At 41.7% G+C, this 27,328-nt stretch overlaps 1 protein-coding gene across 2 annotated transcripts; it reads left to right on the top strand.

Annotated features, from left to right (window-relative positions):
- Positions 1–19: 19 nt before the first annotated feature.
- LOC106603075 (palmitoyltransferase ZDHHC20-B) lies at positions 20–17,849 on the top strand. Of its 2 annotated transcripts, XM_082974449.1 has the most exons (13): positions 20–436; positions 1,342–1,368; positions 1,875–1,969; positions 5,392–5,512; positions 8,111–8,180; positions 10,499–10,531; positions 10,802–10,922; positions 12,005–12,137; positions 16,388–16,514; positions 16,676–16,762; positions 16,852–16,943; positions 17,030–17,077; positions 17,352–17,849. In XM_082974449.1, exons 1-12 carry the CDS (start codon positions 319–321, stop codon positions 17,071–17,073), a joined length of 1,068 nt encoding a protein of 355 aa, XP_082830575.1. In that variant the 5' UTR covers positions 20–318; the 3' UTR covers positions 17,074–17,077; positions 17,352–17,849. The 2 variants fall into 2 exon arrangements, with proteins under 2 accessions (XP_082830575.1, XP_014051713.1); XM_014196238.3 differs by having other exon boundaries at positions 21–436; positions 17,030–17,849.
- Positions 17,850–27,328: the final 9,479 nt, after the last annotated feature.

Raw genomic sequence — 27,328 nt, 5'->3', positions numbered from 1 at the left:
TTCATCTGATGGAGAAGAGGCACTCCTTAGCAAACTGAAAAATAGGAGGTCAAATCATGACGTCAGGGATTTTCAGGTCGGAAAGCCGGAGCTGAAGAAAGAGGCCCGAGTTCCCAAATTGAAATTCCGAGTTGGATGACCGTTCAAATCTATTTTTTTTCACTCGGAGCTCGTTTTTTCCGAGGTCGCAGTTGTTTTAACGCACTGAAGTCGGAAGTCTGAGGTTTCCGAGTTCTCAGTTGTTTGAACGCGGCATTAGTCCATTGAAAAGCCTGAAGCTTTGACGTCACACCACAATTTTCCCCAGGCGGATTAAAGATGGCGCCGCATCATGTTCTAAGGTGCTGTCAGCGGAGTTTATCTTGGATACCTGTTATTTTCATAAACCTTATCGTTGGCTGGTCTTATTATGCATACGTCGTTGAACTCTGTATCTGTAAGTATAAAATTCTCTCTTTTGGGGGGGGGGGGTTACTGTGGTTTGTTTCCTCATTGAAACAAAGTTGCCTTACTGCTTGCCCGCCCAGCTGGAGGATGTGTATAGCCGGTAGTTTACAGTAACTTGGTCGGACGAAATCAGGTTGATAATGTATGGATCATTTTCACCACCGTACAAGTATGACAATGATCAAATCCAATGTAACACTTGCTACTTGAGTGAAACCATAGAAATAGAATGAGTGAAACACTCGCTACCTTTTGCGGGTAGCCAATCATGCCCATAGATAGAAGCCACTGTTGCTAGAAGGAAATGGACAGACAAATTGACGTAATCGAATGACTGGAAACTATATCCTCGTCCCATATTGGAATAGAGGGGATGTTGGATTAGTTTTGTCCGATCTCATATTTTATTTAATCAGATCTACTGGAAATGTTAGACTGGAAATTGTTCTTCTCTGACCTTTCTTATTTTGACATTGTTTAGCTTCGGTTGCATTTTGGCTATGGAATTCTGCCTTACATTCTCCGCCAAGCATCTTCAGAGCCATTTGCTGTGAGGCTACTTTGGCCTCAAGTTGACTTATTCCAATACAACTGACCTGCTCTCTCCTCGTGAACCACACTGTTTCCACTCACTGTCTAACCTGGTTAGCCTGTTTCTGTGGGCTGTTGCTGATGGTACAATGACATGCTGTAGTCAGGGGGCATCCCTTCAGCAGGGAAAACAAAGCGTTCTGTGACGGGTGGGTCTCCTGCTGGTAGTACCAGGCTGCTGCTGGGGGTTGAGAGAAAGGGGAAGTAGATGTGAGCCTAGTACTGTAACTCAGCAAAAGCATAAATCGGAGGCCTTCTCTAAACTCCTGTCTCTCTCTCTCTGTACCCCTTTGTCTCTTTCAGTAACAATCCCAAATAATGCAGAAAAAAGTAAGTAACATTCTGAAACATCTGGTGCATTTAAAACTGACTGTCTTGGGCCCACACATGATTGCACCACCTTGAACCCACACAAACGTTACTCTGTCTACGTGACACTGATGTACGCTGGTACTTGTGATTTAGACATGGTCAACTAAATACTTGTTTTGCATGGGATGAAAAGTTGTGATTTAGGGTTAAAGGGATACTTTGGGATTTTAGCAATGAGCCCCTTTATCTACTTCACCAGAGTCAGATGAACTTGTGCATACCATTTTTATGTCTCTGTGTCCAGTATGAAGGAAGTTACCCATTGACCTCCAGTCATTGCGCAAGTTATCAACTTCCTTCAAATTGCAGTCAGAGAAATAAAAATGGAATCCAGGAGTTCATCTGACTCTGGGGAAGTAGATAAAGGGCCACATTTGATCCCTTGACCTCATGGATATAATTGCATTATATTTGATCTCTGGTATGAGGTATGAATGGTCTCTCTTGCTTCTTCTCTCCAACAGTATCATACCTAGTTGTCTTTCACCTGTTCTTCATTATGTTCATCTGGTCCTACTGGAAGACTATCTGCAGCAGGCCCGCCAACCCCTCTAAAGAGGTATGCGGAGAGTGTGTATCTGTCTTTGTCAGTAGTACTCACTCTACCTCCCGCGATATGCTACATCACAATGCCACGTGGCCAGGCAGTAGGCACGGTGGTTCCTAAGGCACTCTGTAATTACACCATCCAGTATATGTTAACATAGGACAGGGTGTGTGTGTGGTAGGATTGGGCGATACCCCGGTATAAACGGTATATTTTGAAATGCCAACAATATGATTTTCAATAAAATAATCATATTTGGGGCACCCTGCCTCGTTCTACGGTACTGCTTATAACTGAGTTCTGTATAACTATAAAACATCTAAGTGTATAATAAATTATATCCAGCTCAGGGCTCCAGCTAGGCATTTGGTTTGCTAGCTAAGTGGCTAGATACCACAAAGCGGGATCTTGGCTACAGCAGAGACATTCAATCCCCTCCTGGATCAACATCCCTGTTGCCTAAATTGTTTAGTGTATTAAAAAAAAAAAATACATGTACAGTACTAGTCAAAAGTTTGGACACACCTACTCATTCAAGGGTTTTACTTTATTTTTACTATTTTCTACATTGTAGAATAATAGTGAAGACGTGTAATTTCATAGTTTTGACATGGGATCATGTAGTTCCCAAAACAGTGTTAAACAACTCAAAATATATTTTAGATTCTTCAAAGTAGCCATGCTTTGCCTTGACAGCTTTGCACACACTTAGCATTCTCTCAACCAACTTCATGAGGAATGCTTTTCCAACAGTCTTGAATGAGTTCCCACATATGCTGAGCACTTGTTGGCTGCTTTTCCTTCAGTCTGCGGTCCAACTCAATCCAGACCATCTCAATTGGGTTGAGGTCGGGTGATTTTTGGAGGCCAAGTCATCTGATGCAGCACTCCATCACTCTCCTTGGTCAAATAGCCCTTACACAGCCTGGAGGTGTGTTGGGTCATTGTCCTGTTGAAACAGAAATAAGAGTTCCACTAAGTGCAAACCAGATGGGATGGCGTATCACTGCAGAATGCTGTGGTAGCCATGCTGGTTAAGTGTGCCTTGAATTCTAAATAAATCCGTGTCACCAGCAAAGCACCATCACACTTCCTCCTCCATGCTTGACGGTGGGAACCACACATGCGGAGGTCATCCGTTCACATATTCTGCGTCTCTCAAAAACACGGCGGTTGGAACCAAAAATCTCCCATTTGGACTCATCAGACCAAAGGCCAGATTTCCACCGGTCTAATGTCCATTGCACGTGTTTCTTATTGGTGTCCTTTAGTAGTTGTTTCTTTGCAGCATGACGGCCTGATTCACAGTCTCCTCTGAACAGTTGATTTTGAGATGTGTCTGTTACTTGACCTCTGTAGCATTTATTTTTGGCTGCAATTTCTGAGGCTGGTAACTCCAATGAACTTATCCTTTGCAGCAGAGGTAACTCTGGGTCTTCCTGTCCTGTGGCGGTCCTCATGAGAGCCGGTTTCATCATAGCGCTTGATGGTTTTTACAACTGCACTTGAAGAAACTTGACATTTTCCACATTGACTGACCTTCTTGTCTTAAAGTAATGGACTGTTGTTTCTCTTTGCTTATTTGAGCTGTTCTTGCCATAATATGGACTTGGTATTTTACCAAGTATGGCTATCTTCTGTATACCCCCCCCCCCCCCATACCTTGTCACAACACAACTGATTGGCCCAAATGCATTAAGGAAAGAAATTCCACAAATTCAATTAACTAGGCACACCTGTTAATTGAAATGCATTCCAGATGACTACCTCATGAAGCTGGTTGAGAGAATGCCAAGAGTGTGCAAAGCTGTCAAAGCAAAGGATGGCTAGTTTGAAGAATCTAAAATCAAAAATATATTTTGATTTGTTTAACACTTTTGGTTACTACATGATTCCATGTGTTATTTCATAGTTTGTCTTCACTATTATTCTACAATGTAGACAATAGTAAAAATTAAGAAAAACCCTGGAATGAGTAGGTGCGTCCAAGCTTTGTGTTTTTTTTATATATGTGTATGAGAGTAAACATTAAGAACAGATTTCCAAGAAAGACTGACTACATGACAGCTATGATCCCATATTGATGTCACTTTTTAAATCCACTTCAATCAGTGTAGATAAAGGGGAGGAGACAGGTTAAAGGATTTTTAAGCCTTGAGACATTTGATACATGGACTGTGTATGTGTGCCGTTCAGAGGGTGAATGGGCAAGACAAAATATTAAGTGCTTTTGAAGGAGGTGCCAGGCGTACCAGTTTGTCAAGAACTGCATCGCTGCTGTGGTTAGCAGAATCTGTAGAGAGTATTTCAGCCACACCTGTTGCTGACAGGTGTCCACATACTTTTGGTAATGTTGTGCATCTCTAGCTCTCTATAGCTTGGGCGGTATACCATGGTATTTGGAAAAAGTCATGGGATGGTTTTTCAATACCGTCAACTATTTCTTTGAAGTTTTTCCAATAAAATGTGAATATTTGTAGCTACTTTTTAAGTTGACAGCAGCTGTCAACTTGTGTAATAAGTTAAGAGATGAGACAGATTGCGCTCTTCATTTCACCTGTCACATTATTTTACATTATGAAGCTTACCGTAGTTCCCCAGAACAGTCATGTGTTTCTTTGTAAATAGAGAAAGCGAGATGGTGAGTTTATAGCGTTCTGTCTCTGAGGCGCACATGAGGTGATGAAGTTACTTGTATGCCATTCCCTACTAAATATTTGCCGTCACATATCTTATGCCTTTCTGTCAGAGGTCTGGAAGAGTTCTGTACAGCTGCCATTTTTTTTTTTTCACTGCGCTTCCTACTAACGTTTTTTTTCTCTGTTCTCCGTCTGCTCTTCCTTCAGAAAAGCATGCATCAACTTTTATTTACACCATTTCTCTCGTTCATGTTTACTTGTAAATGTCCACACTCACACAAAATGATATTCGGTAGCTGCTAGCTATGCTTGTATCACTTTGAGCTGGATTTGCCGATCTTTGCAATTATTTTGTTTTTGCTCGTTAGCATTTATCTAACTGCGCCTTTTGATTTAGCTAATATTTTGTCAGCATTATGGTAATAGAGGCCCAATGGGCTTCCCCCTTGTGTGCTATGTTGGTAATATGGTAAATCCCACAGTGAGAAGACAGTGTGATGCTATAAAAATCTGGATACTGCCCAAGCCTTACACTGTTTTTATTATTGTATTCATATCTTTTTTAAATAGCACCCCTTGTTTGCACATTCGGTAATACTGTATGGTACAGAATCGGTATGAAAATCTGGATACTGCCTAACCCTAGTGTATGGTTATGAAGGGGATTTGCCCTCAATCTCAAGTAACTTTTTTCCACATTTAAACTGTTCCCTAATTTTTAGATGCATGACGACCGGTAATAACTAGCCTATGTTATTGCGTACTTTGAGAAACACCTTTCTGTTCTCCCATCAGTTCTGTCTGCCCAAAGTGGAGAAGGAGCAGTATGAGAAGGAGGAACATCCAGACACTCAGCAGGAGATCCTGAAGAAGGTGGCGGTAGGATTGCCTGTCTATACACGCACTGGGACAGGAGGTGAGAATGTTACTGCCACCCACCCCCAACTCACCATGTGTACATCCAATTAGAATTGATGTACTATTTTATGTATTTGGGATATACAGTCAGGTCCCAAATTATTGGCATCCTTGATAAAGATGTGAAAAAAGACTGTATAAAATAAATGATGCTATATTGTATGATCAACAAGGATCATAATTAATACAATTGCTCAGATTTTGTTTACAAGTTATACAAAAAAATCTCAAAGCTAGGTGTCAATTATTGGCACCCCTGGTTTCAATACTCCGGCACCCTCTTCGAGGATAATGGCACTGAGCTTTTATTCTAGTGTTATGAGATTGGAGAAACGCATTGGGAGGGATCTTGGAGCATTCCTGCATATAGAATCTTTCCAGATCCTTGATATCCTTTTGTCTGCCCTTATGGACTGCCCTCTTCGATTCAAACCACAGGTTTTCAATGGGGTTCATGTCTAGAGACTGATATGGCCATTGAAAAATGTTGTTCAATAAACAATTTCTGTGTGGATTTTGATTAGTGCTTGGGGTTATTGTCTTGCTGGAAGAGCCATTTGTGACCAAGTTTCAGCTTCTTGGCAGAGGCAACCAGGTTTTTGGCTAAAATGCCCTCCCGTGTGGCGTGTTGCAGTCTAAAGCATTGCATCTCAGTGCTTGAGGTGTCACAACACAGGCCCTGGTTCGAATCCAGGCTGTATCACAACCGGCCATGATTGGGAGTCCCATAGGGCGGCGCACAATTGGCCCAGTGTCGTCCGGGTTTGGCCGGTGTAGGCCGTCATTGTGAAGAAGAATTTGTCCTTAACTGACTTGCCTAGTTACATTAAAGATACTTCACCTCCAGGCGTTTTATATTTGTTGTTTGCTCACAATAAAGGCTTTTTTCTGGAAAACCTTCCAAAGAGTCTATTGGCATGGCGTTGGTGTGTAATTGGAGACTTGGTGACCTGAAAATGTAACCGAGTTCTGTAATTGTCCACCTTTGGCCCTTGGTTTTGTCTTTGCCTCCCAAGCCATCTTCCTCACTGTGCGTGGGGACAACATACACTTGCGTCCAATACCAGGCAAGTTTACCACTGTTCCAGTGGTTTTAAACTTCCTAATAGTGTTATATTTAGGTTATTTTTTAATAAGGTCAACCACCATTTGTCTCTTCGTTTGGGAGCGCTTTGCTTTTTCCCATGGGGATGGATGACAAATGGATTTTACATGCACGTACCTCATTTTTATACCCCAGTGAAACAGGAAGCCATGGAAGGCCACATTACAGTTATTTAAGCTGAGAGAGAAAAAAGTAGAATGTTAATGCAGATAGATTTTGATTGTATTTATAAGAATCTTTAGGCGTGCCAATAATTTAGATAATTAACTTTCATGAAATCACAAGTGTAATACATCAAAATAAAGCTTCACTTATTGTTAATCCAGCCGCCGTGTCAGATTTCAAAAAGGCTTTACGGCGAAAGCAAACCATGCGATTATCTGAGGACAGCGCTCAGCACACACATTACATACAGTTACCAGCCAAGTAGATTAGTCACGAAAGTCAGAATTGGCAATAAAATTAATCACTTACCTTTGATCTTCGTATGGTTGGACTCCCAGTTACACAATTGTTCGAGAAAGTCCCTCTATATATTTTGGGGGCAGGGTAGCCTAGTGGTTAGGACGTTGGGCTAGTAACCGAAAGGTTGCAAGTTCGAATCCCCGAGCTGGCAAGGTACAAATCTGCGGTTCTGACCCTGAACAAGGCAGTTAACCCACTGTTCCTAGGCCGTCATTGAAAATAAGAATTTGTTCTTAACTGACTTGCCTAGTTAAATAAAGGTAAAATAAATATCCAAAAACCTCCATTTTGTTGGCTCGTTTTGTTCAGTAATCCAATGGCTCAAATATAGTCACAACAGGCAGACAAATTCCAAATAGTACCGGTAAAGTTCATAGAAACATGTCAAACAATGTTTATAATCAATCCTCAGGTTGTTTTTAGCCTAAATAATCGATAATATTTCAACCGGACAATAGTGTTTTCAATATAAAAGAAAGGCGTGCTCTCGGTCGTGCGCAGAAAACGGCTCTGGGGACATCCCACTATCCACTCACTCAGTTGTCATTCTCCCTCATTTTTCAGAATAAAAGCCTGAAACAATGTCTAAAGACTGTTCACAACTAGTGGAAGCCATAGGGAATGGAATTTGGGTCCTATCCCTTTAAATGGTGGATAGGCTTTCATTGGAATCAGCCATTTCAAAATAATGGCACTTGATGGATTTTCCTCAGATTTTTGCCTGCCATTTCAGTTCTGTTATACTCAGACATTATTTTAACAGTTTTAGAACTTTGGAGTGTTTTCTATCCAAATCTACAAATTATATACATATCCTAGCTTCTGGGTCTGAGTAGCAGGCAGTTTACTTTGGGCACGCTTTTCATCCGGAGGTGAAAATAGTGCCCCCTACCCTAGTGAGGTTAAGCAAAATCTATTTCACTGAGCATTTGTATATAGTATGAAATAATATTTCCATATTGACTGTAGTTGAAACACAAGCTTTGGATTTAATGATGATTGATCAGGTGTACCTGTTCTCCACAGCCGTCCGGTACTGTGACCACTGTCTGGTGATCAAACCCGACCGCTGCCACCACTGCTCCACATGTGACATGTGAGTTCAGTTCAATTCAGATGAGATGCACCATGGGGTTTTATGCAGCGTCTTTTTGGGTGCTTCAACTCCAAAGTAATATACTCTAGGGTGTTCACCCATAAAAGGATGAATTAATTCAAGGTTTATACAAATGTCCGCTCAATAGAGAATTCTGTCAGAAAAACACGTGTCCAAACCCCATGTCTTTACTATATGTGACCCGTTTTCAGGAAAAACTATGTTTGAGAAGTTTGACGATTTACTCTGAGAATGTAGCGTGAATGGAATGTCATCACAGGCATGATCAAAAAGTGGCCACCGCTCAATAGAACTCTGTGGCACTGCTGATTTGCATTTTAATGAGAGGAAATAAGTATTTGACCCCTCTGCAAAGCATGACTTAGTACTTGGTGACAAAACCCTTGTTGGCAGACGTTTCTTGTAGTTGGCCACCAGGTTTGCACACATCTCAGAAGGGATTTTGTCCCACTCCTCTTTGCAGATCTTCTCCAAGTCATTAAGGTTTCGAGGCTGACTTTTGGCAACTCGAACCTTCAGCTCCCTCCACAGATTTTCTATGGGATTAAGGTCTGGAGACTGGCTAGGCCACTCCAGGACCTTAATGTGCTTCTTCTTGAGCCACTCCTTTGTTGCCTTGGCCGTGTGTTTTGGGTCATTGTCATGCTGGAATACCCATCCACGACCCATTTTCAATGCCCTGGCTGAGGGAAGGAGGTTCTCACCCAAGATTTGATGGTACATGGCCCCATCCATCGTCCCTTTGATGCGGTGAAGTTGTCCTGTCCCCTTAGCAGAAAAACACCCCCAAAGCATAATGTTTCCACCTCCATGTTTGACGGTGGCGATGGTGTTCTTGGGGTCATAGGCAGCATTCCTCCTCCTCCAAACACGGCGAGTTGAGTTGATGCCAAAGAGCTCCATTTTGGTCTCATCTGACCACAACGCTTTCACCCAGTTGTCCTCTGAATTCTTCTAAAAGGTTAAATAAGGCATCTTTGTGATGAGAGGCAATTATGTCTCAAGAAAAATGATTGAGAGAAATTGGGAGAATGGTCTATATAATTTTTTTAAACTGTGTGATATTAGGTTGCTTCTTGTGTAAATATTTTCTGTCTGGATTTTAATGATTTGTATTTTAATGAGCCAATGTTCATTGGAAAACTTCAGACTGGCATGTATATGTGCTTTCTTGAGCAGGGGGACCTTGCGGGCGCTGCAAGATTTCAGTCCTTCACGACGTAGTGTGTTACCAATTGTTTTCTTGTTGACTATGGTCCCAGCTGCCTTGAGATCATTGACAAGATCCTCCCGTGTAGTTCTGGGCTGATTTCCTCACCGTTCTCATGATCATTGCAACTTCACGAGGTGAGATCTTGCATGGAGCCCCAGGCTGAGGGAGCTTGACAGTTATTTTGTGTTTCTTCCATTTGCGAATAATTGCACCAACTGTTGTCACCTTCTCACCAAGCTGCTTGGCGATGGTCTTGTAACCCATTCCAGCCTTGTGTAGGTCTACAATCTTGGAGAGCACTTTGGTCTTGGCCATGGTGGAGAGTTTGGAATCTGAGTGATTGCTTCTGTGGACAGGTGTCTTTTATACAGGTAACCAACTGAGATTAGGAGCACTCCCTTTAAGAGTGTGCTCCTAATCTCAGCTTGTTACCTGTATAAAAGACACCTGGGAGCCAGAAATCTTTCTGATTGAGAGGGGGTCAAATACTTATTTCCCTCCATTAAAATGCAAATCAATTTCTAACCTTTTTGACGTGTTTTTCTGGATTTTTTTGTTGTTGTTCTGTCTCCCTGTTCAAATAAACCTACCATTAAAATTATAGACTGATCATTTCTTTGTCAGTGGGCAAATGTACAAAATCAGCAGGGGATCAAATACTTTTTTCCCTCACTGTGTGTGTGTATGAAATTCGCTGAATATAAAACTAAATAGGGATGAAATGTATATTTATTTACAAAGCTAAGAGACTGAATTTCAATATCCACCTTCTGTGAAAACAATCTGTTCCTATTTTCATTTTGTATTTGAGTCCTTCCCTTTAAATTGCCATAGAAATGCCCCTCTCGACATAGATTGATTGCCATTATAGGCTATGAAATCCAAAGATCTGGAGGTGAAAATGACAAGTATCAAGTTGATTTCAATTGGTCCTACCAGAAGAAATGGTACCACCTCACAACGCCAAATATGGAAGAGGATACAACCAAGAGTGGCGCAGTCTAAACTAGCAACGTCCTATATACTTTCTTTCATGTTGTTTTTCATGCTGTCATACACCTCTCACTCTCTCACTCTCTCTCAGGTGTGTACTGAAGATGGATCATCACTGTCCATGGTATGTAACGCCTCAGTCCATTCATGAAGTATAGATGCTTAGCAAAGTACACTCATGACCATACCGCTCCAGAACGTATGCCTGCCCTCATTTGAAGTCCATTGTTAATACTGACTTGATAGTGATTTGGATCGGTGGAGAGTTTCATCCTGTATGAGCGTATTTGATCTGTCTGGTATAGTGATGTGGAAAGGATTACTCCGCTCTCAGAAAGAGACCGAGCGGCACAAGCCACATTGACTTTTTGTTTTCTCTGTTTCTCTCTCTCAGGGTGAATAACTGTGTTGGATTTTCAAACTACAAGTTCTTTGTCTTGTTTCTGGCCTACTCCATGCTGTATTGTGCATTCATCGCCGCTACCGTCCTGCAGTATTTCATCAAATTCTGGACAGTAAGTACTACTGAATAATACTGTAGCTGCCTGTCCTTTCTTCCTTAACTAGCTAGAACTTAGTTGAGTGTTAACCAGTGAAAGCAGTAAGATTGCATGTTCCAATTAGCCAATACCCCAAATCCTCTACATAAACCACCTCAGACTGTTCAAGTTTGCATGTCAGGAGAAATTTGTGTGAATCCAGTTTATATTTAGCTGTGTGATTTGCAGTAGGGTATAGTGTGGAAAGGGAGGAGGGAACATGTGCAATTGTGCTAACATTCTGGAGGACATTGCGCAGGTGCCGATACTTTTGTAATCCTGTTCTTTTTTTTTGTCCTTGTTATGTCTCTCTAAGATGGTTGCACATTTTTAATTTCTGCACTAACCGTCTGCCTGTCTCTAATACTTTGCCTAAAGCTTTGCCGGTGGAGATCTGTTGGGGATTGTCCTCAGGTAAAATGTGAGATTGTCACCATCTGATCGTTGTGGTTAGTCAAAAAGAAAGGTTGCACTTAGAGTAGCCTATTGCCACTAATGTCAAGTCACTAAGGAAAGGTAAAGGTCAACCCATAATGGAATTCACAAGGCTTCTGTCTCTCAGAAGTACAAATTGCTGTTGAATGATTCTCTTCAGTATTTGTCAAACACTGTTGTCTTGCAACATAAGCCGTTGTCTTGCAACATAAGCCGTTGTCTTGCAACATAAGCCGTTGTCTGTTCCCCCTTGACTGGTAAGACTAGACCTCTGTCCTTGCTTGTGTTATATGCTGCCTTGCTTGTGACAATGAATGTCCTCTGTCATCTTGGCCAAAGGGGGGGGGGGGGGGGGTGGAGTCGGACAGGGTTGGTTCTTTAGCATGTCGTATTTTGCCTAACAACCAAAAGGTCTGTGCCGTATGTAGTACCTTCTGGAGCCATTCACTTGAACAGTCATGTAGGCTAAGCGTCTGCTACTCCAGAATGAGGTCTTCATGGTCATTTTACAACTGACTGATGTGTCATATCCTGTGTGTCTGTGCAGAAGGTGACCGTTATTACTGTATGTGGCGGATGAAGAGTATGACGTCACTAACGGCTCCTCTCTCTCTTCCCTCAAGAATCAGCTGCCTGACACTCACGCCAAATTCCACGTGTTGTTTCTGTTTTTTGTGGCGGCCATGTTCTTCATCAGCATCCTGTCGCTTTTCAGCTACCATCTCTGGCTTGTGGGAAAGAACAGGACCACCATAGGTAGCTGCCATGCCTCACCATACTCAACACAGTAACTCATCCACTATTGTCTTGATTGTTGATTCCTTTTTATTGTTGGTTATAATTAGTGGTTCAGAGAACCTATTATCTGAATATTTTATTTTCTTGACATGGTCAAATAACTTGAGCATAGATTGGGAACTTTTATTTTTTTTTTTTTTTTTTTTTAATTTGGCACACAAACTAGATGCCATGGGTAACTTGGTCCAAAATAATGGCACCAATTGGCCTATTTGTGCCACTGTTATAAGCAGTCTCACTTAAACCCTCATAGCCTTCGCCCTGTTTGACCTAGAGACTTGAAACCAATTGTATGTAAACTCAGCAAAGAAAAGAAACGTCCTCTCACTGCCAACTGCGTTTTATTTTCAGCAAACTTAACATGTGTAAATATTTGTATGAACATAACAAGATTCAACAGCTGAGAGAAACTGAACAAGTTCCACAGACATGTGACTAACAGAAATGGAATGTGTCCCTGAACAAAGGGGGGATCAAAAGTAAGTCAGTATCTGGTGGGGCCACCATCTGCATTAAGTACTACAGTGCATCTCCTCCTCATGGACTGCACCAGATTTGCCAGTTCTTGCTGTGAGATGTTACCCCACACTCCCACCAAGGCACCTGCAAGTTCCCAGACATTTCTGGGGGGAATGGCCCTAGCCCTCACCCTCCGATCCAACAGGTCCCAGACGTGCTCAATGGGATTGAGATCTGGGCTCTTCGCTGGCCATGGCAGAACACTGACATTCCGGTCTTGCAGGAAATCACGCACAGAACAAGCGGTATGGCTGGTGGCATTGTCATGCTGGAGGGTCATGTCAGGATGAGCCTGCAGGATGGGTACCACATGAGGGAGGAGGAGGTCTTCCCTGTAACGCACAGCGTTGAGATTGCCTGCAATGACAACCACCTCAGTCCGATGATGCTGTGACACACCGCCCCAGACCATGATGGACCCTCCACCTCCAAATCTATCCCGCTCCAGTGTACAGGCCTCTGTGGAACGCTCATTCCTTCGACGATAAACGCAAATCCGACCATCACCCCTGGTGAGACAAAACCAAGACTCGTCAGTGAAGAGCACTATGTGCCACTCCTGTCTGGTTTGTGCCCATAGGTGACGTTGTTGCCTGTGATGTCTGGTGAGGACCTGCCTTACAACAGGCCTACAAGCCCTCAGTCCAGCCTCTCAGCCTGTTGCGGACAGTCTGAGCACTGATGGAGGGATTGTGCGTTCCTGGTGTAACTCGGGCAGTTGTTGCCATCCTGTACCTGTCCCGCAGGTGTGATGTTCGGATGTACCGATCCTGTGCAGGTGTTACACGTGGTCTGCCTCTGTGAGGACGATCAGCTCTCCGTTCTGTCTCCCTGTAGCACTGTCTTGGGCATCTTTTTGCCCTTTATTGCCCTGGCCACATCTGCAGTCCTCATGCCTCCTTGCAGCATGCCTAAGGCACGTTCACGCAGATGAGCAGGGAACCTGGGCATCTTTCTTTTGGTGTTTTTCAGAGTCAGTAGAAAGGCCTCTTTATTGTCCTTTGTTTTCATAACTGTGATCTTAATTGCCTACCGTCTCTAAGCTGTTAGTGTCTTAACGACCGTTCCACAGGTGCATGTTCATTAATTGTTCTTGGTTCATTACACAAGCATGGGAAACAGTGTTTAAACCCTTTACAATGAAGATCTGTGAAGTTATTTGGATTTTTACGAATCATCTTTGAAAGACAGGGTCCTGAAAAGGGAAGGTTCTTTTTTTGCTGCGTTTAGGTATCTTTCCTCACTGCTTCATGGACCCATAAGGTCCCTCAGGATATCTTTTGAAAACCTTTGGGGAAAAACTTCTCATGAACCGTAGGTTCATGGTACATAACTCGGCCATCTCTTAACTTAGTTTGAGAAAAGCTTTTTTTGATACCTCAGGAAATCTGAACTTAAAATCCACTCCATAATGGCCTATCAACTTGAAACATTTAAGGGTCATCAGACATTACCATGGTGAACCAAGTTTGGCATTGATATCTTTAAAAAATAAGGAAACAATTTACTTTTTTGACTAACGATAAAGCTTAAAATAATCATACACAATCTTCTCATGGACTAAGTGTCTGATTCCCTCCAAATGTGATCTTTGGAGTCAACACAATGGTCCATAAAGAGTTTGAGAAAATAGCATTGATGGATTCAAAGATGGCCACATTATACCAGTAGATGCACATATGCTAAACATGCTTAACAAATAATCTTCTCATGAAACCATAGGACCAAAATACAATCCCAAAAGCTACCGCTAAACTTTGTTAAAACAAGTTAAACTACGTTTCTTTTAATCCTCAGGTACCCTAAAATGTAATTAAACTATAATATTTCATACAGAAAGAAGTATGTTCAATAGAAAAGTAAAATGTGCAGTCTCGTGCCCAGACTGATTTCCAGCTGACTCCCGGTGCCAAAACTAAAAATGATTCCTTGTTTGGGACCTTGAACAAAGACTGACATATACTGGAAGCCATAGGAATTGTAATCTGGGAGCTGGATTTAATGGGATGGCATGGGATCTCAAAAAAATTAATTCTGGTTGGTTTTTCTTTGGATTTTCTCCTACCATATCAATTGTGTTATAGTCTCATGCGTTATTTTAACATTTCTACAAACGTCAAAGTGTTTTCTATCCAATGCTACTAATTATATGCATTTCCTGGCTTCTGAGTAACAGGCAGTTTACTTTGGGCATGTCAGTCAGACAGGAAGTGGAGAAAATAGGGGCCTAGCCTGAAGAAGCTTAGACTCGGTCCATAAAATGAAAGACTGATGTAGAGTTTTAATTTATTTTTATTTTGCATTCAAATATGGCCACACTGTACCTAATAGAACCACATTAGCGCTAATGCTAAAAATACTTTAAAATATATATATTCTCATGAACAATAAGTCAGATTTGACAACAAATTATTATATATATATATATCCAATAAATTGGCCTGTAATGAATTTCAGAATGTTAAGTTGCTGAAATCTTAGTTGGCCACATTACACCACTAGATGGCACCCTATCTCACCAGGGCTATAAGAAATTAACTGATGGACATGGGGCCAATACATTTGGTTTGTTTCTTTAAATTTGAGCAGACTCTCTTAACCATAATTGCTCCTGTAAGTTGCTGTGGATACGTGCTTTGCTCAAGGGCACATTGACAGTCCCCCCCCCCCCCCAAATAGTCAGCTCGGGAATTTGAACCAGCGACCTTTCAGTTACAGGCCCAATTCCCTTAACCGTTAGGCTACCTGCTGTATGTAAACCTTATGTATATAATTAATTATAATAACTGTGTGAATATAAAGTCACTGCCACCGTAGGCACCAGACCGGTTGGTGGCTCTATAGATGTCATTAGCACCAGTGGCACCATGGGATACTAGAGCAGTAACTGTTGATCAGGTGGACTTTGTCTCATGCAAATGTATGTTAGATTGTAATTGGGCAGATGAATGTGAAATATCGTGATTACTTTCTGTATAATCACATTGTTGCTGTATTATGTGGCCTGAACATAGTGAAAAGTGTGTAATTTATTTGGGAAAGTAGAAGTTCTGCTGCTTGTGCAGTCACCGTATTACAGCTGTGAAAGTATATTTGAAGGATTTTTATTTCTTTTTTTTTAAAGCTAATGTGGAGTGTACCAACTGAGTGTTAATTATTTCAAACCGATTTTGACAAAATAAAGTTCCAGAATTAAAAAAAGACCGAAAAAAATATAGCCTACCAATATACCACCGGAGGTTGGTGGCATGTTAATTGGGGAGGAAGGGCTCATGGTAACTGCTGCGATAGAATTCAATGCGTTTGCCATTCCATTCGCTCCGTTTCCAGACATTATAAGTCGTCTCAACAGCCTCCACTGCAATACACTAACGCTGAAAATATTTCAAGTCATAAACCGTTAGTCAAATTGACCCCAGAATTGGTTAATAAACTCAACACATTAAGTAATGACTAAGAGTGATTACCTGCTGCATTCAAAGGTACAGCACTAGACTAATCTTCACTTATGTCATCCTTGTGGTATTGAGCGATAAACATGGTCATGGTTTCACTGATTGTACATAAAGATGGTTCCTACTGTACATATTGCTGCTTTGTTATCCAACTTATCTTGTCTCCCTTCTGTCATGTGAACTGTGTTCATTGCTGCTTGCAACTAATATAATTGTTTTAAATTATTATTTCAGAGGCTTTCAGGGCTCCTGTCTTCAGAAATGGCCCAGACAAGAATGGCTTCTCTCTGGGATTCAGTAGGAACATGGCTGAGGTCTTTGGAGACCAGAAGAAGTACTGGATGTTTCCCATCTACAGCAGGTGAAAACATGAAGTCACCTATCCATCTATTCTGTTGGAGCTTTAGAATAGTTTTGTATCTTAGTCAGTACTGCCTTTTAGTCAAAAACCTAGTTTGAGTTTCACTGTAGGTGTTTAAATGCCTAATGTCTCCCCCCCTCGCGCTCTCCTTTCTCTCTCAGTCACGGTGATGGTAACAGTTTTGTCACCCGGTTGGTGAACTTAGATCCTGAGCAGATAGCTGTGGGCCTCCAGATCAACGGCAAAAGGTAATTCTTGGTTTGCTTGCTTTCATTCCCGATTCAGTAAATGATCTCACCTCATTCATGAAGGTAATACTGGCCTTGTCGTGAAACAGCTCTGTAGATGGTCCTGGAAGCCCCAAGCATGTCCTTGGTGACAACGTCAACCACATTGAGGACCATCAGGATGGCAGCTTTGACAAAACTGGTATGTAGATCCCTGTGATGTCATGTAGCCCTGTGTCTGTGAGCTGCCTGAACCTTGACCTCTTACCTCTCACCCTTGTGTTTCAGACGTAGCCGAGACGGTCACAGTCACCATAGAGAGCGAGTCATAGACAGGTAAGCCTATGGATGACTCCCGCTGAAGTGTGCGCGTTTCCTACAGAGCTTAGCGAGGAAACTGATGACCATCCATGATCTTTGATTACCAGTTGGCTCAAATCTGCCAAGAGACAACTGAGCCATCAACTGTGATGCCTTACAGCCAGCAGAATCTGTCTAAACAAAAAACAGCCCTTTTCACCTGCAGCACCCCTACTACCATGGACAAATGTCAAGTAACAGCTCTTGTATTGACATATTTTCTATTGCCATTCTTACATCCACCAAACAGCATTCCTGGCATGATGGACACAACCTGGACTGTCATGGACGCTACATCTTACATCAGCCCTCTAAGTCCTCGCCAAGCGCATACTCTATGACACTTCATCTTTGTTTTTAACCAAAGCTTTTTTTTGTAACTATGATTAATCTCTGGGACTACTCTGTTTATTCAAGCCAAAAAAAGACTCTTTGCACTAGGTTAGATTATTTCAGGAAAAGTGCAGGAAAATAATTGCTTTACACTTATACACCTCAGTTGAATAAGTATTCACTTTCTTTATTGGAAACAAGGAAGCGAGTTTACTGTTTCTTACCCCAGAAACTCAGTTAGTGGTTTTGATTGGGTTAAGCCCAGGGAATACAATGTTCAGGGGCTCAAGACACAACGTCTCAGTTGACTGTAGTGTGTGTGTGTGTACTGTATGCACTTTACATTTGAACCCTGTGGAGGGCGCTAAGCATATCCATTGATTTCAACAGGTCATGCAGTCGTACAGTAGGTTTGCATGAAAAAAGGCTTCGTTGGACCCTATGCCAAATCCTTTCCTGCTCAACATCATCGTAACTTAAACCTATAACACTTAGTTTTTGGTTCTATAAATTTTATATATATATTGATTCTTGAATATAACCTATAAATGACTCGTGAGCTTGGTTCAACTGTCATACCCCTACAGATTTTAAATTTTTTTATTATGTTTGTAAACGACGTAAATGTAAACGCACTATAGCTTCAAATAATGGTTAAAACTATCCTTTTTATATTTTTGACGGTAAGTCCTTGCATCCATAGCTCTGTATGAATTTGAGTGTTTACATTTCTCCAGGCCCATCCCTCAGCTTTTTACCAAAACAGAGGCAGGGTAACACATTGTCATTGTTTCAACTGCTGATTCTAGCTTTAAATGTGCCTTCAGTTAAGTTCAGATTTTTTTTGTTCTGTTGTATGGAAGGACAAAGGTTAAGTACAGTGCCATAGTAAATGGTTCACCTTAGCATGGTGTAATTACTTTACAATTTCTGTTTGCAATTTTAAACTGTTCATTTTTGCTAATACACATTCGAAGTGTCACACACATGACCCTAATGACGCAGGGCCAAATCCTAACTCTAGATGCATGTTTTGCAAAATTGTGATCTACAGCACCAGTCAAACATTTGGACACACCTTCTCATTCAAGGGTTTTTCTTTTTACTATTTCTACATTGTAAAATAATAGGAAGACATCAAAACTATGAAATAACACACATGGAATCATGTAGTAGCCAAAAGTGTTATACAAATCCAAATATATTTCAGATTCTTCAAAGTAGCCACCCTTTGACTTGACAGCTTTGCACACTCTTGGCATTATCTCAACCAGCTTCATGAGGAATGCTTTTCCAACCGTCTTGAAGGAGTTCCCACATATGCTGAGCACTTGTTGGCTGCTTTTCCTTCACTCTGTGGTCCAATTCATCCCAAACCCTCTCAATTGAGTTGAGGTCGGGTGATTGTGGAGGCCAAGTCATCTGATGCAGCACTCATCACTTTCCTTGGTTAAATAGCCCTTACACAGCCTGGATGTGTGTTTTGGGTCATTGTCCTGTTGAAAAACAAATTATAGTCACAATAAGCGCAAGTCAGATAGGATGGCATATAGTTGCAGACTGCTGTGGTAGCCATGCTGGTTAAGTGTGCCTAGAATTTGAAAATCACTGACGGTGTCACCAGCAAAGCACCATTACACCGCTAATATGCTTCACTGTGTGAACCACACATGCAAAGATCATCCGTTCACCTACCCTGCGTCTCACAAAGACAGGGCGGTTGGAACCAAAAATCTCACATTTGGACTCGCCAGACCAAAGGACAGATTTCCACCAGTCTAAAGTCCATTGCTTGTTATTCTTGGCCCAAGCAAGTCTCCTTAATGGTGTCCTTTTTAGTAGTGGTTTCTTTGCAGCAATTTGCCCATGAATATCTGATTTCACGCAGTCTCTGAACAGTTCATATTGAAATGAGTCTGTTACTTGAACTCTGAAGTGTTTATTTGGGCTGCAATTTCTGAGGCTGGTACCTCTAATGAACTTATCCTCTGCAGCAGAGGTACCTCTGGGTCTTCCTTTCCTATTGCGGTCCTCATGAGAGCCAGTTTCATCATAGCGCTTGATGGTTTTTGCGACTACACTTGAAGAAACTTTAAAAGTTCTTAATTTTCTGCATTGACTGACCTTCACGTCTTAAAGTAATGGACTGTTTCTCTTCGCTTATTTGAGCTGTTCTTGCCATAATATAGACTCGATCTTTTACCAAATAGGCTATCTTCTGTATACCCCTCTACCTTGTCACAACAACTGATTGGCTCAAACTCATAAAGAAAGAGATTCCACAAATTATCTTTTAACGAGGCACACCTGTTAATTGAAATGCATTCCAGGTGACTACCTCACGAAGCTGGCTGAGAATTCGTGTGTGCAAAGCTGTCAAGGCAAAGGGTGGCTACTTTGGAGAATCTCAAATATAAAATATTTAGATTTGTTTAACTTTGGTTACTACATGATTCCATATGTTATTTCATAGTTTGTTTTCACTAGTCTGCAATGTAGAAAATCTTCTTTTTTTTTTTTTTTTAAAGAACCCTTGAGTGAGTAGGTGTGTCAACTTTTTGACTGGTACTGTATGTGACACGTTTATCGCTTTCATCTCAAGAATTTGGTTGGGACTCAACACGCAGTGCATTCAAAGTTTTCAGAAGTTTACTTTTTCCACATTTTGTTACATTACACCCTTTTATTCTATAATTGATTTTAAGTCGTTTTTTTCCCCCTCAGTCTACACACAATACCCCATATTCACAAAGCAAAAATGGGTTTGAAGACATTTCTGCACATGTATAATTTTTTTTTAATGAATAACATAAGTATTCAGACTCAGTACTTTGAAGCACCTTTGGCAGCAATTACAGACTCGAGTCTTCGTGGGTATGACACTACAAGCTTGGCACCCCTGTATTTGGGGAGTTTATGCCATTTTCTTCTGCAGATCCTCTCAAGCTCTGTCAGGTTGGCTTGGGAGCGTCACTGCACAGCTATTTACAGGTCTCCAAGAGATGTTCGATTGTGTTCAAGTCTCGGCTCTGGCTGGGCCACTCAAGGACATTCAGAGACTTGTCCTGAAGCCACTCCTGCGTTGTCTTGGCTGTGTGCTTAGGGTCATTGTCCTGTTGGAAGGTGAACCTTTTTTTATTTCACCTTTATTTAACCAGGTAGGCTAGTTGAGAACAAGTTCTCATTTACAACTGCGACCTGGCCAAGATGAAGCAAAGCAGTTTGACACACACCACAGAGTTACACATGGAATAAACACAGTCAGTAAATACAATAGAGAAAGTCTATATAGAGTGTGTGCAAATGAGGTAAGATAAGGGGTGTGAGGCAATAAATAGGCCATGGTGGCGAAATAATTACAAGATAGCAATTAAACACTGGAATGGTAGATGTGCAAGTAGAGATACTGGGGTGCAAAGGAGATAGGTAAATAAATACAGTATGGGGATGAGGTAGTTGGATGGGCTATGATCTGTGAGCTGCTGCTATGGTGACCAGTGAGCTGAGATAAGGTGGGGCTTTACCTAGCAGAGACTTGTAGATGACCTGGAGCCAGTGGGTTTGGCGGCGAGTATGAAGCGAGGGCCAGCCAACGAGAGCGTACAGGTCGCAGTGGTGGGTAGTATATGGGGCTTTGGTGGATTGGCACTGAGATGGCACTGTGATGGATTGCATCCAATTTGTTGAGTAGTGTTGGAGGCTATTTTGTAAATGACATCGCCAAAGTCGAGGATCGGTAGGATGGTCAGTTTTACGAGGGTATGTTTGGCAGCATGAGTGAAGGATGCTTTGTTGTGAAATAGGAAGCCGATTCTAGATTTAATTTTGGATTGGAGATGCTTAATGTGAGCCTGGAAGGAGAGTTTACAGTCTAACCAGACACCTATGTAGTTGTCCACATATTCTAAGTCCAAACTGTCGCTGCCTCCCCGTCCATGCTGGACGGGCAGGCAGCGATCGGTTGAATAGCATGCATTTAGTTTTACTTGCATTTAAGAGCAGTTGGAGGCCACGGAAGGAGAGTTGTATGGCATTGAAGCTCGTCTGGAGGTTAGTTAAGTGTCCAAAGAAGGGCCAGAGGTATGTAGAAGGGTGTCATCTGCGTAGAGGAGGATCAGAGAATCACCAGCAGCAAGAGCGACATCATTGATGTATACAAAGAAGAGTCGGCCCGAGAATTGAACCCTTTGGCACCCCCATAGACTGCCAGAGGTCCGGACAACAGGCCCTCCGATTTGACACACTGAACTTTATCAGAGAAGTAGTTGGTGAACCAGGCGAGGCAATCATTTGAGAAACCAAGGCTGTTGAGTCTGCCAATAAGAATGTGGTGATTGACAGAGTCGAAAGCCTTGGCCAGGTCGACGAATACAGCTGCACAGTAATGTCTCTTATCGATGGCGGTTATGATATCACCCATGACCAGCTCTGAAACCAGATTGCATAGCGGAGAAGGTACGGTGGGATTCGAAATGGTCGGTAATATGTTGGCTTTCGAAGACCTTAGAAAGGCAGGGTAGGATAGATATAGGTCTGTAGCAGTTTGGGTCTAGTGTCTCCCCCTTTTGAAGAGGGGGATGACTGTGGCAGCTTTCCAATCTTTGGGAATCTCAGACAATACGAGAGGTTGAACAGGCAAGTAATAGGGGTTGCAAAAATTTCGGCAGATAATTTTGGAAAGAGATGGTCCAGATTGTCTAGCCCGGCTGATTCTGTAGGGGTCCAGATTTTGCAGCTCTTTCAGAACATCAGCTATCTGGATTTGGGTGAGTTGCTGTGGGGGGTGCAGGGCTGTTGATTGGGGTAGGGGTAGCCAGGTGGAAAGCATGGCCAGCCGTAGAAAAATACTTATTGAAATTCTCAATTATAGTGGATATATCAGTGGTGACGGTGTTTCCTAGCCTCAGTGTAGTGGGCAGCTGGGAGGAGGTGCTCTTATTCGCCATGGACTTTAGTGTCCTAGAACTTTTGAGTTTGTGCTACAGGATGCAAATTTCTGCTTGAAAAAGCTAGCCTTAGGAAAGTTAACTGCCTGTATATATTGGTTCCTAATTTCCCTGAAAAGTTGCATATCACTGGGGCTATTCGATGCTAATGCAGAACGCCACAGGATGTTTTTGTGCTGGTCAAGTTTTGAATGGGGCATGCTTATTTAAGATTGTGAGGAAGGCACAAGAATAACCAGGCATCCTCTACTGACTGGATGAGGTCAATATCCTTCCAGGATACCCGGGCCAGGTCGACTAGAAAGGCCTGCTCGCTGAAGTGTTTTAGGGAGCGTTTGACAGTGATGAGGGGTGGTCGTTTGACTGCAGACCCGTTACGGATGCAGGCAATGAGGCAGGGAACAGAGAGTGAATAGAGCAGGTTTCTGGGCGCGATAGAATAGGTTCAAGGCATAATGTACAGACAAAGGTATGGTAGGATGTGAATACATTGGAGGTAAACCTAGGCATTGAGTAATGATGAGAGAGATATTGTCTCTAGAGACGTTTAAACAAGGTGATGTCACCGCATATGTGGGAGGTGGAACTAAATGGTTGGTTAAGGCATATTGAGCAGGGCTAGAGGCTCTACAGTGAAATAAGACAATCACTAACCAGGACAGTAATGAACAAGGCATATTGACATTAGGGAGAGGCATGCGTAGCCGAGTGATCATAGGGGTCCAGTGAGTGGTTGGGCTGGCTGGAGACACGGCGATTCAGACAGCTAGCGGGCTGTTTTAGCCTCTGTGTGCAGTGATGTCGATAGACCAGACGTGATGAGTTAGTAGGGTTCCGAGTAGCAGAGGGGTCCAAGTCCAAATGGGTATAGTGGCCCAAGAAATTGGCCGATGTCTCTATTCAGCTAACAGTCCAATATGCTCTAGACAGCTAGCGGGCCGCGGCTAGACAGCTAGCGGGCATTCAGGGGACTTCGCGGCGTATGGGCCAGTTGAGTACCCCCTCGAGCAGGTTACGTCAGTGGTCCAGTCGTGAAGGATCGGCGGGGTTCCGTGTCCCGTACCAGCAGTAGAAGGGGTCCGGGTATTGTAGCCCATGAGTGGCCGATGGGCCTCTTCAGCTAGCCGGGAGAATGGGCCTAGCATGGGCTAGCTCCAGGCTAATTGGTGCTTGCTTTGGGACAGACGTTATCCAGGAGTAGTCACTTGGGTTGTAGCTAGCTAGCTAGCTAGCAACGATAATCTGGTGAAAAGGTTCAGAGCTTGTGGTAGGAATCCGGGGATATGGAGAGAAATGGGTCCGGTATGCTCTGTTTTGAGTCGCATTGTACAAACTGGCGAGCGCTTTCCGAGCTAAAGGTTAGCTGATGACCGCTAGCAGTGGTTAGCTGACTACTAGCTAGTAGCTAGTGAGCTGGCTAGCTTCTGTTGGGATTCTGGTACCGAGGTAAATAAAAGTATTTTAGAAAAAAAAACAGATCCCCACATTGGGTGAGGTGGGTTGAAGGAAAGTATGTTGAAGTTGAGATTTTAGAAAAATATTTAAAAATATATGTATATATGTGTGTGGGACAAGACGTCTGACTGCTACGCCATCTTGGATATATAACCTTGGCCCCAGTCTGAGGTCCCGAGCGCTCTGGAGCAGGTTTTCATCAAGGATCTCTGTACTTTGCTCCGTTCATCTTTCCCTCGATCCTGACTAGTCTCCCTGCCACTGTAAAACATCCCCACAGCATGATGATGCCACCCCCATGCTTCACCGTAGGGATGGTGCCAGGTTTCCTCCAGACGTGACGCTTGGCATTCAGGCCAAATAATTAAGTCTTGGTTTTGGTGGTTCCAAAATTCTTCCATTTAAGAATAATGGCTGCCACTGTCTTCTTGGGGGGGACCTTCAATGCTGCAGAAATGTTTTGGTACCCTTCTCAAGGTCTGTGAATCAACACAATCCTGTCTCGGAGCTCTACAGACAATTCCTTCAATGTCATGGCTTTGGTTTTGCTCTGACATGCAGTGTCAACTGTGGGACATTTTTATATAGACAGGTGTGTGTGTGTGTGTGTGTGTGCCTTTCCAACTCATGTCCAATCAATTGAATTGGCCACAGGTGGACTCCAACTTTCAAACATCTCGAGGATGATCAATGGAAACAAGATGCACCTGAACTCAAGTTCCAGTCTCATAACAAAGGGTCTGAATACTTATGTAAGTAAGGTATTTGTTTTTAATACATTTGCAATTATTGGGTATTGTTTGATTGTAGATTTTATCTATCTATTTTTCATCAGTTTTAGAATAAGGCTGTAATGTAACAAAATGTGAAAAGGGGGGAAGGGTTCTGAATACTTCCCGAATGCACTGTATATAGTGAGCTCCAAGTATTGGGACAGTGACACACTTTTTGTTGTTTTGGCTCTGTACTCCAGCACCTTGGATTTGAAATGATACTATGAGGTTAAAGTGCAGACTGTCTGCATTCAGTTGAGGGTATTTTCCTCCACGTCGGGTGAACAGTTTAGAAATTACCACACTTTTTTTTGTACATAGGCCCCTGCACATTTTAGGGGACTAAGTGAATTTGTTCCAAAAAATTTTGGAGGTGTATTTGGTCCCATATTCCTAGCACACAATGATTACATCAGCCTTGTGACTCTGAACTTGTTGGATGCATTTGCTGTTGGTTTTGGTTGTTTCAGATTTTGTACCCAATAGAAATGAATGGTAAATGTATTGTCACTTTTATTGTATATAAGAAATAGAATGTTTCTTAACACTTCTAAATGAATGTGAATGCTACCATGATTACGGATAGTCCTTAATGAATAACAAAAAGTGCTGTAATTTCTAAACTGTTTTCCTGATTTTTAATAGCAAATATACCCTCAAATTGAAGATGTCTTTTCAAATCCAAAATGCTGGGGTACAGAGCCAAAACAACAAATGTGTCGCTAACCCAATACATATGGAGCTCACTGTAGTTTTTGAACATTGTACAGGATTGTTATTACATGAAGTATTTGTTTACGCTTTTAAGTTTGTTTTTCCATTGTGTTTCTATTGCTTTTGACACCTTTCTGTGTTTGCAAACATTGCCGCAAGTTGGTAGCGGAACACTGGAGTTCTTACAGAACACCTGCAAAAAAAGCTTCTATTTACATGCTGCTTAAGAGTGCATGTCACACTACTTTTGGAGTATAGTTGGATTTTAAGGCTCGTAATAATGTCCTGTTTAATATGTTTGTCATCGCAAATCAACTGCATTACACTTCAACCAGTAAAATGGCTCTTTGGCTAGCTTTTGCTACAGCCTATATCAATGAGCGTTAGCATTCTAGCTAACTGCTGCATCCAAAATACTTTTTTTGCAAAGATCACAACCAAATGTAATCTTAACTACTGTTCAAGCAAATGTCAAAACATCCATTGTAAGTGTATGATAAACTAAGTGTATTTTGTTTAGAAGTAATAAAAATGTAAATCTATGCTAATGGGGGCAGATGGCTTTCTTACTGCCGCCAAGAATCGTACGTGACGTCAGTGTGTCGTGTACTAGAAAAGGGTCTATTGTCCTCATTGCCATGTATTTGTTTTTAGACGTCTCTTTCTTTTCTTTTTTTTCTTTTTTTTTAAGGGAGTTGTATGTCTGCAAGATATCTATAAAGTATCACTTTCATTGACAATAGGGAAGACTTTTAACATCAAACAATTAATCTTACTTGGGAAATGTGTTTTGAACTCAACCTCAATCTTTGAGAATATGGAATAGCTATGTGTTCACTTTATGCAAAACACACTTCTTAAATTTCTGTCTTGTGTCTTTGTCTGGTGTCCAAAGATGAAGAAAAAGGAAGGCTTTGAACAAAATGTTTTTAAAAGCACATTTTCCATGACGAATGCTGCTTTCTTTGATACTGATGATCCTGATTTCTAGCTATTTTATTGTTTTGTCGGGAAAAATGTACAATGTTGAACATGTACAGCAATATTTAATGTATTGAACCAGATTTGTTAATACCGGTAGGCCAGTTTCCATGTGCAGTCTGACATCATGTCAGTATGGACGCAGACCACCAAGAGGAGGGTAGAGCTAGGCATCACATCTCAATGGAGAAATTCTTTATTTCAGGAGATCTTCGATCAGGTTTCTACATTTCCAACTGACTATGATCTGTGTTGTTTGGAATGTACAAGCTGTTTTGTTTACTGGATGCATATATGATGGTATAACACCCTATTGTGGAGTGAAAGCATCATGGCTTTAACCTTCTAGTTTGAGTAACTTACATTAATGACAGATATTTTGCGCTACGTTGTACATTCACAATCTGTCAGTTAAATCATCGCTCAATTTCCTTTTTATTAATATTAGTATTTTATTGAATCTGTTTGCATGTGTTAGGGTGCTACAAATGTAGTTAACCAAAACTGTATGACAGTATTTTCTAATGTTTTTTTTCTTTTTATGTACTCTAAATTTGGAAATAGTTTGCACAAAGTTTCATATGTCTAATACAATTAAATGTGTATGTATTATTGTGTACATTTTTAATAAATGTTTAATGCATTCAAATACTTGATTTAATGGACTCTTACATTGTTTCTAACTGTTGGTTGCCCATTTTTAGACTTGATACCCTAGGCCTAGATAGTGCCATGATCAATAAGGGCAGGCACTGCTGAGATGCGAACTGAAGGCAGGAAGCTGGGAATAAATGCTTTTTGTACCCCAAATGTTATGCCTGAACAAAATGGTTAACTTAACACAGGTATGTAAAATTGTTCTACTCCTAGACAGCCACAGAGGCAGCATCTTTTCACTGGATCACAGTGAATTATTGAATGTTATTTATTTTGTTTTAAAGACACTAGAAAGACAGGTTTTTAATAACATCCATGGTATGACATATTCCTGAGCCAGCCAAAGCCAGTAACCTTGGTATTGGTCT

The sequence above is a fragment of the Salmo salar genome, chromosome 04 (genome assembly GCF_965601325.2).
Source record: "Salmo salar chromosome 04, fSalSal1, whole genome shotgun sequence".
Taxonomy (NCBI): Eukaryota; Metazoa; Chordata; class Actinopteri; order Salmoniformes; family Salmonidae; genus Salmo; species Salmo salar.
The sequence above is the reverse complement of the archived record's forward strand: the minus strand, read 5'-3'. Positions and strand labels throughout refer to the sequence as shown.

Excerpts from the sequence above, each read along its gene's own strand:
- LOC106603075 (XM_082974449.1), top strand. The coding sequence starts at position 319 with ATGGCGCCGCATCATGTTCTAAGGTGCTGTCAGCGGAGTTTATCTTGG. Across the intron at positions 1,970-5,391 it reads CCGCCAACCCCTCTAAAGAG|TTCTGTCTGCCCAAAGTGGA; the intron begins GTATGCGGAGAG and ends TTCTCCCATCAG. Across the intron at positions 10,923-12,004 it reads ATTTCATCAAATTCTGGACA|AATCAGCTGCCTGACACTCA; the intron begins GTAAGTACTACT and ends TCTTCCCTCAAG.